The sequence below is a fragment of the Setaria italica genome, chromosome I (genome assembly GCF_000263155.2).
Source record: "Setaria italica strain Yugu1 chromosome I, Setaria_italica_v2.0, whole genome shotgun sequence".
Lineage (NCBI taxonomy): Eukaryota > Viridiplantae > Streptophyta > Magnoliopsida > Poales > Poaceae > Setaria > Setaria italica.
The window spans coordinates 31,956,956-31,969,140 of NC_028450.1; the positions used below are offsets into that span (position 1 = coordinate 31,956,956).

Consider the following 12,185-nt stretch of genomic DNA (forward strand, 5'->3'; position numbering starts at 1 on the left):
AGGGGACGTGCGCTCGCGGGTTCGCAAGGCGAAGCTCTGTTAGATAACGAGGGTCACAGCACATGCACGCCGCCTGTTCGAGCGAATGCGTGAACCAAGGTGTGCTAGTGAGGTAACGACGCTCCCTTAGTTCTAGTTTTGTCCCTCCGGTTTGCATCATGTGCTTCAGATTGAGCATGCCTTAGCACGTTTTTTTATTAAGAGGAGAATAAAAGTGACGGTACAACAGCCCCAGCTAGACTAATCCATTTTATTAAGAGGAGAATAAAAGTGACGGTACAACAGCCCCAGCTAGACTAATCCAACTCTATATCTGTGCTTAAGGGGGATATACAACAATTTTCAGCTTTAAAGCTAGCGGATACAACCATGAAGAGCAACTTCTTTTTTATCTGGGTGAGCTGATTGTCGTGACTTCTCTTCCTTTTGTGTTTTGAGACAGACTGAGAAATCCTTCACCGCTGCAAGGAGATAAGGACAGCCGCCACCAGTTTTGAACGGCTATCTCATATTCTCATTGTTAACAGAAGTGCCAGGGAGAGGAGTCACAGCTTGCGGTGGGTAAGATGAAGGTACGAGTAGCCAGATGACTTCTTTCCCATATGGTGACATGTATAGGATGAATAGTTGACTGTTATTCCTTCCATGTTGATCGGCCATTTTGTTTTTTATTGTACTTACTAAGCTAATGTGAAATGCATAGCATTGTGCTTAGTTGTAGAGCAACACATAACAATGAACTGGTGCAAGAAACGCATGGCAACATAGTAATGGACTGCAATATTTGCACAAACTTGTTAGACAAACTCAAGCATGTAGTTATGCCTTTATCTAGAAAAAATCCCTGTAACTATATACAAGATATTCAGACCAGAGCTGAAAAAAGAAGCAAAACTTCCATAAACCACCTGAAAGTTGCATCTACTGCATACAAAATAACAGTTTTTTTTGTTCTGTTATTGAATTAGCAAGTTAGACTCCCGTGAAGCATGCATTATTGAATATACAATCATCATGCATTATCTTACATCTCTCACTAGAGAAGAACATTCATCCTAACTAGAGAGGATCAATTAAACGCAAGGATTTCGCCAATGCTTGCTGTTATTGAACTTGCCTCACTTTGGTGCATCACTGCTCACACCAATGTTGTCAAGCCATAGCACTAACTGATGTGTTAATGGCCTCAGTTTAGGTGAATCACTTACGCACAGACAAGCAACGTCAATCATCTGCATCATTTCCTTCTCAAACTTCTTATCATACATTGCACGGTCCAAGACATCAGTTTCACGGTTTTCCTTTTTCATATGTGTAACCCATGAGACCAACTCCCGAGCTCCCTTCGGCTTGCACATATCTACTGGCCTCTTTCCAGTTAATAACTCTAGAAGGACAATGCCAAAACTATAAACATCACCCTTGAAAGTGGCTACAGAAGACTGGCCATACTCAGGGGGGATGTAACCCAGTGTGCCAACTAGGTCAGTTGTCACATGTGTAGCATAGGGACAAATAAGCCGAGCAAGCCCAAAATCAGCCAAATGGGCTTCAAAATTCTCATCTAGAAGGATGTTACTTGACTTGATATCACGATGGAGAATATGAGGTTGGCATGACAAATGCAGGTATGCCAAACCTCTTGCTGCTCCTTTTGCTATCTGAAGCCTTATTGGCCAAATTAATCTAGAGGGACCATTAGGATTTTCATGAAGCCAATGGTCTAGGCTGCCATTCTCCATGAAAGAGTAGATCAGGAGTCTATCACTGCCAATCCTGCAGTAACCTTGCAGAAGCACAAGATTGGGATGCTGAGCTTTTGATAACGTCTCCACCTCTGCTTTGAACTCCCGTTCCATCTGACCAAAATCACCTGATAGTCGTTTGATGGCGATTGTTGCCCCATCTGGTAATGTTGCCTTGTACACTAGACCAAAGCCTCCACAACCGATGATGTTAGCCTGATCAAAGTTGTTTGTCGATTTCAAGATGTCACTGATGGTCAATGCCTTATCATCCTTGTTCTGGAACAGAAGTACAAGTGAGGCTGGTGCCAACTCGAGTGCTCGATTAGTATCCGTGACAGCCTTTACTGTATGATCCTGCCTTCTGAACCTACTCTTCAGCACAAATACAACAGCAATAGACAAAATAAACGCTGCTCCAATTGCAATACCAATAGCTATTCCAAATATGATGCCCTTGTTCTTTCTCTTATTTGTTGCAATCATTGTAGCAGCAGGAGTTGAATTACATTTGGGTAAGCCTAGGCGAATGCCACAGAGTTTGGGGTTACCTTCATAAGCAGAGCTACTGAATGTTGAGAATTGGCCTCCTGATGGAATGGTACCATTGAGATTGTTATACGCCACACTGAAGCTTGATAGAAAATTCAGCTTTGTTAATGAAGATGGGATGCCTCCAGTTAGATTATTATGTGATAAATCCAAGGATTCCAAGCTTGACATATCTGATAGGTCAACAGGAATGACACCAGAAATATGGTTGTTGCTAAGGTCCAGTACATGTAAGTTCTTTAGGCCTCCAAAGCCCGGCAATATGGGACCTGTGAGCTTGTTATGGCTGAGAACTAGAGAGGGTGGGAAGCTGCTAACCTGATTGTACTGCAACCCTTTGCCTGTCTTGTTCCTTTTAATGAAGAAAGGAAAATAATCGGTCTCTGTGGATTGCTGTGAGATGTTTCTTGTTACAAGGCCCTTCATGCTTGACAAGCTTTCCGGAATTCCTCCAGTAAGTGAATTGTTGGATAGATCCAAATAGAACAGAGATTCAAGATCACCAATCCATGCAGGAATATTACCGGTCAATTGATTCCATGACAGATCCACCACCTTCAACTGTGTGAAATTAGCTAGCCATGGTGGCACTGATCCTGAGAGATGGCTATTAGCGATGACAAACACTTGGATGCTGTGAAAGCCATGTATCCCAATCATTGGCAAGGCCTTCCCATCATGGAAGTTCTTTGTGAGCACGAGGCTTGTTAGGCTTCGACATTCCTGAAGGACAGATAATGCTGAAGGCACATTTGTGAAGCTATTGTTCGAAAGTGAGAGGTAGGTTAGCAACTGAAGCTTCCTGAAACCAGCAGGGATTTCACCACTGAGGTTGTTTGTGGCAAGGTTTAGGCTTCTCAGATTATGGCAATCTGTCAAACTATCAATTGTGCCAATGAACTTATTTGTGCCAAGGTCGAGTGAGCTAAGTTGTGTCATCGCTGAGCAATTGAGGCTGATCTCTCCATTCAGCGAATTGTTCCTCAGGTACAACATCTTTAGTGACGGTGAATGGCACAGCGAGAAAGGCAATGGGCCCCTGAAAGTGTTGGACTGTGCAGAGAAGAACTCCAACTTGCGGAGGCTACCAAAAACATTTGGAAGGTGCCCAGAGAATGAATTGAAAGATATGTCCAGCTTTGCAAGGCTGGACAGATTATCGAACCTTGGGCTCATCCTACCAGAGAGTTGATTCTCCTGAAGAGACAGGCTCTTGAGAGATGGCAGCCTGAATAGGTCATCGGGCAACCTCCCAGAGATGTTGTTGATCTCGACATACAGCTCCTCGAGCTTTGTGCAATTCCCGAAGCCTGCTGGGAGGTCCCCAGTGAAGAGGTTGGACGAGAATCGCAGCACCCTGATTGCACCAGATGACTCACAGATGCCTGGATCAATCTGCCCGGCAAAGGAGTTGTACCCTGCGTCGAACACCGCGAGCTGCTCTGAACCACGCAGCGTGGGGTGCGAGCCGATGAAGTTGTTGTAGGATATGTTGAAGAGCTCGATCAGTGGGAGAGACATGTTCTCTGGGAGTCTGCCGCTCAGGTCGTTGTAGCTGAGGTCGAGTTTCTGCAGCCTCTGGAGCTGGAACAGGGGAGCCGGGACGGCGCCACGGAAGCTGTTGTAGGAGAGGTTGAGCGACTGGAGCTGGTCCAGCTGCGCGAGCGACAGCGACAGCTCGCCCCTCAGCCTCCGGCCATGAAGGTCCAACCCGACGACCCTCCCGCTGCCGTCGCACGTGACACCGGCCCATGCACAGCAGCTGGCTGCATCGGAGGTCGCGTTTGGGAACGCCCAGCCGCCGACGCCTCCTCCATCGAGACCTTTGGAGAAACTCTCTAGGGCTTTAAGATCACCCAGGTCACAGGAGTTCTGGGAGTTGGCTGGAGACGGGAAGAGCAGCAGGACCAGGAGAGAGGAGCAGAGGACGAAGCGACGTGGCCATGTGGTAGCACGTTGCATCGAGAAATGCTCCATGGAAATGGAAGCAAGGAGGCAGTACAAGCAACGATGACGCTGGGCAGGGAAGAAGGCTTCTTGCTCGGCGTTTTCAGGACCTTTACGACACCTCCAAGGCCATACGGTGCGTAAAGCTGGCCTCGCCTGAGGCCTGCGCGCTTGCACCCGAAGCAACAACAATGGAGGGAGGGAGGGGAGTGAGGTGGGAGGGAGACGACGGGACAGTAGTGTTGCGGAGAGGAGGTCAGGGGGGACGGCGTGGCTTGGCGTGCGTCGGTTTTGACTTGTGATTGTGCAGGCACTCACTCAGCCGTGGGTGGCCCGAGTTTTCTTCGGCGAATTGATTGTCTTTTTCAACTTGCTGCAAGAATCCACGGTCGGAAATCTTTTGACCTCTGTTCAAAATTGGCCTAACCGTCGTTTTCGGCCTCCCTTTCTCTCCCATTTGGCTGCGGCACTCTGTGATGGACGCGATTATTATAACCATCACGAAAGCAGGCCACTATCCCAGGATAGAACCTGCATACCAAATAGATATTAATGGATATTCATGGACGCGATTTTGATAGATACACGTCACACAGGCACACCGATCTATCGACAGGCCGGTGGGGGGATTTAAAGGCAGGTTAACACATGTGATTCTATTGAATTTTCTCTCTTGAATGTCACGGCGGCACGGGGAGTGGATTGTCAAATCGCATCCGATGTCGGCAATAAGTTTTCTTTTTGCTACTATTTGTGTTCTTGTTTTCCTTTAATCCTTTTCGAGAAAAACGATATTTAGGTTATCGCGGATCTGCTTTTTTTAATTATCTTTGTTACTTCATCCGAATACTGATGGAAATTCTACTTTTCTTATGCTTGATGGAAATTGTTGAGGTAGGCACCTGAGTGGTGCATTCAGCCAAAAGGACGACATAGAACGGCACGAATGTGCTAGCCTTGAACCTAAAAACTAAAGTAACTTTACAGATTTGTCGTGGCAGATGCGCAAGCACCACTACTTTCGGACGCTGCGTGAATTGAACATGCACGCGAGCGTGCGCCAAGCAACGCAAGCTGCCAAGCTCAACATACAAGGGAATTTCTCCGTGGTCGACCACGTCTCTCTTGGCTCTCGCCCGGCCTCAGTAACTCGAGCGAAGTTCGCACGCATTTGACAGGGACGCAGGCCAAGTAAAGGGAGCCGATAACTGACCAGTTGCTCCGCGATTTTTCACCGCCCGGGTCCAGTGCGCGTCCCGTCCACGGCCACTCAGACGTTGCTGTTGCCAGTTACCTACCGTAAGCGCAACGCCACATGCGCAGGCAACTTTTCATCGCCTTCCTTTTTACCCCTTTTCCCGTCCCCACGAGTGGCCGGAGCCGCGCATGGGATTGTTGGGGGCAGCTTTTCGCACGGACAGCGTTTGGACTTTGGAGTTCTCCGACGAAGGACGTGGTACGTGCAAGATCGCGTCGTCAACCGGCCGCTCTGTTGGACCGCCGGCGTTGAGCAATGATCCACGCCATGATCGCTCGTACAGGAATCCCATCGCCGTCGTCTCCGCCGCCCAAGATCGAGACCCGGCCTTCGTCTTCGTTAATTAAACCATCAGCACATCAGCCCGTAAAATTTTCTCAAAGACTTTTTTGGTTGAACTTTGCCCAGGATAGAATACGAACTAGATTAATTGACCTACAACACATACAGTGCCTTTGTTCTTAAATATATGGCGATTACTTTGCACAGGGATGGATGGGGGAGAGAGAGAGTATTTGTTTACCATTTGCTTTTTGAACTGATGACTAAGCATCCCTTTGCGATCGAGGACCTGATCGGCCATCTGACCTTGCTGGTTTTCGCTCCAGTGCGTATCTCTCTTGCGCGCCTCTTTTTGCCAAAGCACCTCAAGGAGCGAGGCGAGGACGAACATATCCGCACGATCAGTTAACAATCATTACACGATCACCGCTCCGCTAATCCCAGCTGCAGAACCGGATTCCCGCGCCTAATGACGCGCTGCACAGCGCACTAGCGAGCAGCACGATCGCACGGCCCGGTGATCCGATCGGTAGCCAATCCCCTGCGACGGAGATATTGCTATTTTTCTTCTTCTACCCAGCCCAGCAGTGCGCGCACCCTATAGCGGCTGCACTGGAACTCGGTCCGTTCCGCCCACGGCTCGGCTCCATGCCTCCATCCCGACCCGGCACCTCCGCACCTGGCATCACCGCGCGCCTGCACCCGCGGCCTGCGGGGCACGAGACGAACGCCACCCGGGCACCCGTCCACCTACCCACCCACTCGTGCGTGCGCTCTACGTGGCGTGACGCAGCGCCGGCCGCGCGCGCGCGCGCGCACTCGCCGCCGGATCGGGGCTGAAAAAAGGCCTGGGCGCTTTGGCTCGGTCACTCCACTCCACTCCACTGGGGTTTGCTGCTTGACCGGCGGCGTGGCGTTATCGGAGGAGGCGACGCACCGGTAGCGCATGGCCGCATGGCTGCCCGAGCGCGCGGCCCCGCCGGCCGGTTCAGCAGGGAGGGAGAGATATGTGGCCGTGGCCGCGCGCGCCGGTGGGCCGCGGGAGGCCGGCTTTATTTCGCTGTCACTACCTAACCACAAACAAAGGATGGGGGGCGTCAAAGGAGCCCATCCAAGGCCGCGTAGAAAGCGTGGTGCTTCGTGCGTGCCAGGGGGTGTAGGTGTAGCGTAGTAGCATAGAGATCGCTTTGGGGTTGTGGCCTATCCGAGTTGCCGTTGCGTGACTCCTCGTTTCCTTGGACCTGGATCAGATGCACGCTTGGGCACGACTGGCTGGACCGCTGGATGCATGCATTTGTGCAATACTGCAATGAAACTACAATGGCATGTATGTTTGCCTGTAAAGTGCAGTACCTTGAAATGAACATGGAACGAGTCAGTGGTGCTGCACACGTGAACTGAGGAACGGGAACAGTTAAGGGACGCTGAACAGTCACGAGTACCGGTAAGAGCAAGTACACTCGTGTTGTCTAATAAGCGGTCTCATACATTGACACGTAATCTTGATACGACTTAACAAACAACATGTACAATGGATTTATTCCCTTAATTTGTGTATACAATACAATATATATGAGTTGCATGCAACTACAACTCGTACAATGGTGTAGTCGTCCTCTGATAGTCCTAAAATCTAACTTATGAGGTAGTTGTTTCACGAAACGACGATCTTTTTTCTCTCCTCGTCCTCTCTCCTCCACATCAGCAAAAATCCTAGGTATGTGATATTGCATGAGACGAACTATAAGAATGTTGATGTTAAGAATGTTGATGTGTAACAGGATACTTGCCCTATGTTCTAAAATTATTCGCAAAGAATGCAGTAGTTAAATTAGTCAAGTGTTAATCAACTGCAAGTACTCCCACTCGTAGCCTGGCCTAGCCTTCTAGATACTTGTCTGAATAAGAGGGTAGCGGCCTACTTAAAAGAGCTAAAGCGCAGTCCAACATGGCAACTTGTACACGATCTACCGCCAAAAGAGAAAAAAAAGGAAACAAAAGCAACCTCCGGCCTCCGGGCTCTCTTTATTATCTGCGCTGTCAATGAATTACACTACTAGTGCCGCGCGCATTATTTCGTCAGTGCCCGTAACCGGTAAAGAAGCCGGTGCCACTAATTAACCAGTAGCCACGACTAATTGCGTGATGTAACTCGTGAACGAGATGTGTGTAAAGAACGAGCGGCGCGACGAGTGGCCGAGGGCAACAGAAAAGGTTCAATGCAGGGCGGGTCTAGTGCGAGTGGGGCACGGTGACATCCATGTCTGCCAATATTAACTACTACTAGTACTCGTGCTACAAGTCCAGCTGCTATCGGTTGGTCGGTTTCCAATGGTCAAATAGTATCGCTTTCGTATCATCTGCATCTCGTCTGCAGAGAGGCGCTTTAATTGTTTTTTCAACAAGGACGATGACACTGACACAGGCCGAATGCGCTCGACGTTTGGCGTTCGTAGTGCCATTGCCATGCGTGTGGCACGTTGGTTTGTCGACTGACGACACGGGCAAAAACCATGGGCTTCGAGTGCCAAGTGAGTGATGTGCTTTTGGTTGGAGCTCCCCCCGGCGAGGCGCGGTGACGCAGACCGCAGGAATATTGCGTCCGCCAGACATGCGACTTCCCTTCTTTCTGTTTTTTTTTTCTGTTTTTTCCCTCTTTTTTGAGAGAAAAATAGAGCAATGTGCTTTTTTAAAAAATAAACACCCCAAAAGATGGAAAAATGGACGGCAAATGAGCCTAGCTCACTGGGGGGGCCCTTTGGCAGCACCATTTAGATCCGTCCCATATTTTTTTTTAATGAAACGATCCGGCCCAGTACTACTAGTAATCCAGAAAGCGGCAAAACGGATCCATTTTAGGCCTAAAGCCTAAAGCCCGTCAAACATCAACTGGGCATTAGGCTCCCAGTTGTGGCATGCGCAGCACGGCCCACTTTCATTTCGGCTCAGTTTGGATCCTCCTTTGCAAGGCTGGGGCATGCTTGCTGGGCCTGTGATAGCAAGATTTGGGGTAGCTTGCTGCAGCGAGCCGGTTCAGCAGTTCAGCTCTCCTCCCTTGGCAAGGCAAGCTTTGCTGGGCAAGGCGCGGCTAGCAAAGCTCGTGAGGCAACCAAACTGACCCGAACGATAGCTTGGACTTTTCAACATACCCGCCTCGCGGTAAAGCAAGCACTCAAGAATGCATGGAGTGAATTGGGTACACGGTTTCAAACTTCAACTTTCTCACCGACGAACCCTCCCCTCCTCCATTTGGTTCCTTTTTCGGGTGCGATCTGCTGTCCCTGTGGCCCAACCCTTCGCCATGGGCATCCTGCCATCCATCAGATTCACGCGCGCGCATCCGCTGGCCGATCGATCAGATCAGGGATCGGGCCCCGCGCCCCCGCCCCCGGCTCCCCACCGTGACTCACGCATGCACGACCCACAAAGCGCCAACAGGCTGCAGGAAGAGCCATGCCGCCGACGTGTAGTCGCCTAGGCAGGACTGAAGCATGGCAGCAGCAAGCTGCGATCATAGCCTCTCGTCTCCTGGACCCGAGGCGCCATTGGCCACCAGCTTGGAATCCGGCCTGAATCCGGGTCCCAGTTCTGAGCGGCAGCGTGCATCGGTCATCGGATAGTGTGTGTCCTGGTAGCTACAGTCAGCTAGAGTCCAGCGGGTGAATTCGGCCCGTGAATGGCCACATGGCTACACTGTAGCACATCGAATGGTACTATTGTGCCCGTGCCCTGTTCCTGCACATCCTTTGATCACCAGCTTAGTTTGAATTTAATCCGGTTCTAGGTTGTGCTAATCAGCTCGCACGTTTAACATCAACTGGTGTTTAGCTCGGTGCCGACGCTCTATATAAGAGCTTCCCCTGCTCCCAATCCATCCCACCCCTTGCCTCCTGCGCCCATCCACCTAATAACAAAAACCGGTGACCGTGGTAAGCTCAGTTTAGGTCCTGTTCTTCAGCTTCTGCCCAACCTCGCCACCGAGCAGAGATGGCACTCTCTCGCCGCATGGCCGCGCCGGTCCTCGTCTTCCTGCTCCTCCTCATCGCCTCAGGTGCCTGATTCTAGCTGTTGCCGTGCTCGTCCATTGCTAGATACGTGGCCGTGCAAATTAATCAAATAACTCTCGCTCTTTAATTTGTTGCTTTAATTCGCATGGCGCAGAGATGGGTCCGGCGACGGTGGCGGAGGCGAGGCACTGCCTGTCGCAGAGCCACCACTTCAAGGGCCTGTGCCTGAGCAGCAGCAACTGCGCCAACGTGTGCCGCGTCGAGAGATTCCCCGACGGCGAGTGCCAGACGACGGCCGGCACGCGCAAGTGCTTCTGCAAGAGGATCTGCTAGTCGCCGGCCGGAAGCCGGCCCGGCACGCGCTGCAAGCCGAGCATTAGTCCTACTCCTGCCGTTGTCCGTGTACTCTCCTTTTGTTCGTCGGTTCTCGCGGCTATGCTGTAGCGAGCTGTTTGCTCTCGCTTTGCTCTGTTTTCTTAGAATAAACTCGGTGCTGGTGCTGCGCGTGCGGAACATCTCACTGGTGTTCTGCATCCGTAGGTAGGCAGCAAGATGATGTAAGGTCCTCCTTTATTTTTTTCCACAAAAAAATTTGATGTAATGCAGTTTCGTGCAAAAATTAGTTTAGTGCATCATCTTTTTTAAAAAAAAATTCCGTCAAGTTTCTCGCCAGTGCACGATTAGACAAACATTGTACGAGTACATCGTGAGGCAGACAAGACATGCAGTTCCGGCGTTAACGCTAGAACCCTCCTCCAATTCGAGAGAACACGCCCAGCTTAGCAGCTGTTAAACATATATAGTACTAGGTCATGTTTTTCGCTTCCCAAATTAAGCACTCGACTAATCTAAGCTCGAAGGCAGCTCTATATACTCCTGTTCTGTTTCTCCAGTGTGTCCATTCGCATTCCTTCACACCTACCTCATCCATCAAGATTCAAGGCCGATTGCTTGGTTCATTCGCTCCAGGCTAGCGATAGATGGCACTGCCTCGTGGCGTGGTCCTCTTCTTCCTTCTCCTCCTCGTGGCAGGTGATTAGCTTCGCTATGGTGTCAGGCGTTAGTTGCTCATTAGCCATCTAACAGCACCCTGCACCAAGCAGATTAGAGGGTAACCAACCAGCGCATTGCGATGGGATACAGATGAAATGTGATCAATGGTGCTTGTATATACGGTGCAGAGATTGGCACGATCGAAGCCAAGAAGCTATCGAAGCATGCCAAGAAGACGCCGAAGTCCCTGATGAAGGAGGAGGAGGAGGAGGAGGAGGAGGAGAACCACTGCCTGTCGCAGAGCCACCAGTTCAAGGGCTTTTGCTTCAGCAGCGACACCTGCGCCGCGGTGTGCATGGAGGAGAGCTTCCACGGCGGAGAGTGCAAGTTCGAGAACGCCCTGCGCAAGTGCTTCTGCAAGAAGCCCTGCTAGTTTATCGGGGTCGTCCATTTCATTTGTTTGATTTCACACGTGACATGCTCATCTCGTTCCAAACATGTCGCGATCCTGTCAATTGCCGAGGGTTGGCTATTGAACTTCGTAGGTTTTGGTGTTCGAAACTATCATTGTTTTCAAATTGGTATTTGTAACTGTTTTTAATGTCGTTTTCGCTGCTGTATCTTTTTAGAAAATGGAAATAAGTCCGACCAAGTGTTTAAGGAGTATTCAGCTGATCAAAAATAAATAAAAGAAAACAAGCACACGAATAAAAGGAAATAATCACAAACAATATCTATAATATCTATTATTGCTTATTTATCCATACTTGGGAAAAATGTCCAAAGTCTTCAATACTCTGCTTGCCAAATGGATGATCTCCCTAGTATCCTTACACCACGATAATGAGTCGCAGCCAATATGTTCTGGCGAAGGTAATATCCAAAACGACGTAGGAATGTAACAAAAACACCATCTTTAGCATCTAATAGAATCATCGAACACCTCGACGCAGCCACAAGTATAGGTTGGGAATGCCGAAACACATGTATCTCCACGACAATGCGTTCAGGAAGGACCATGATATCAATAGTATTGTTATCGTCGGCCTAAATAGGGGGAGGTCCAAACCGCCACCAAGAAGCAGTGGCAGATCTGGGGGGCTAAGGGGGCTCGAGCCCCCTGCTGCCTGCGACATCATGGAGCCCCCTCCAAAATTGAGGCACCATGGATGAGAACTCGAGAAGTTGCAGATTTTACTTAGCTTAGACATAGGTAAAAGATAGCCTATGCATTATTGGGTCAGGGTGAAAAACACCAAGTAAAAGAACTTAGCAATGAGTTGGGCCGTGGCCTATGGCCTTCCAATTACACAGCCCAAAACAAATGAAGCTCTGTAACTCATGGTCCACCCATGGTCCAGACTCCCAAGCATGCGCGTGCTGTTAACAAAAACTGAAGGC

At 49.7% G+C, this 12,185-nt stretch overlaps 3 protein-coding genes across 3 annotated transcripts; 2 read left to right on the plus strand and 1 right to left on the minus strand.

The window, feature by feature from the left end:
* Positions 1-765: 765 nt before the first annotated feature.
* Positions 766-4,726, minus strand: LOC101753845 (phytosulfokine receptor 1). The gene has a single exon (XM_004953117.3). The coding sequence runs from the start codon at positions 4,272-4,274 to the stop codon at positions 1,119-1,121; it is 3,156 nt and encodes a 1,051-aa protein (XP_004953174.1). The 5' UTR covers positions 4,275-4,726; the 3' UTR covers positions 766-1,118.
* Positions 4,727-9,646: 4,920 nt separating this feature from the next.
* LOC101754239 (defensin Tm-AMP-D1.2) lies at positions 9,647-10,452 on the plus strand. The gene is made up of 2 exons (XM_004953118.4): positions 9,647-9,835; positions 9,946-10,452. The coding sequence occupies exons 1-2, from the start codon at positions 9,772-9,774 to the stop codon at positions 10,122-10,124; spliced, it is 243 nt and encodes an 80-aa protein (XP_004953175.1). The 5' UTR covers positions 9,647-9,771; the 3' UTR covers positions 10,125-10,452.
* A 109-nt stretch (positions 10,453-10,561) lies between these two features.
* On the plus strand, positions 10,562-11,450 carry LOC101754632 (defensin-like protein). The gene is made up of 2 exons (XM_004953119.3): positions 10,562-10,823; positions 10,973-11,450. Exons 1-2 carry the CDS (start codon positions 10,772-10,774, stop codon positions 11,215-11,217), a joined length of 297 nt encoding a protein of 98 aa, XP_004953176.1. The 5' UTR covers positions 10,562-10,771; the 3' UTR covers positions 11,218-11,450.
* Positions 11,451-12,185: the final 735 nt, after the last annotated feature.

Bases quoted from the DNA above. Each gene is read 5' to 3' on its own strand.
- LOC101753845 (XM_004953117.3), bottom strand. From the start codon at position 4,274: ATGGAGCATTTCTCGATGCAACGTGCTACCACATGGCCACGTCGCTTC.
- LOC101754239 (XM_004953118.4), top strand. From the start codon at position 9,772: ATGGCACTCTCTCGCCGCATGGCCGCGCCGGTCCTCGTCTTCCTGCTC. The intron at 9,836-9,945 runs GTGCCTGATTCT...CGCATGGCGCAG, and splicing joins GCTCCTCCTCATCGCCTCAG to AGATGGGTCCGGCGACGGTG.
- LOC101754632 (XM_004953119.3), top strand. From the start codon at position 10,772: ATGGCACTGCCTCGTGGCGTGGTCCTCTTCTTCCTTCTCCTCCTCGTG. The intron at 10,824-10,972 runs GTGATTAGCTTC...TATACGGTGCAG, and splicing joins CCTTCTCCTCCTCGTGGCAG to AGATTGGCACGATCGAAGCC.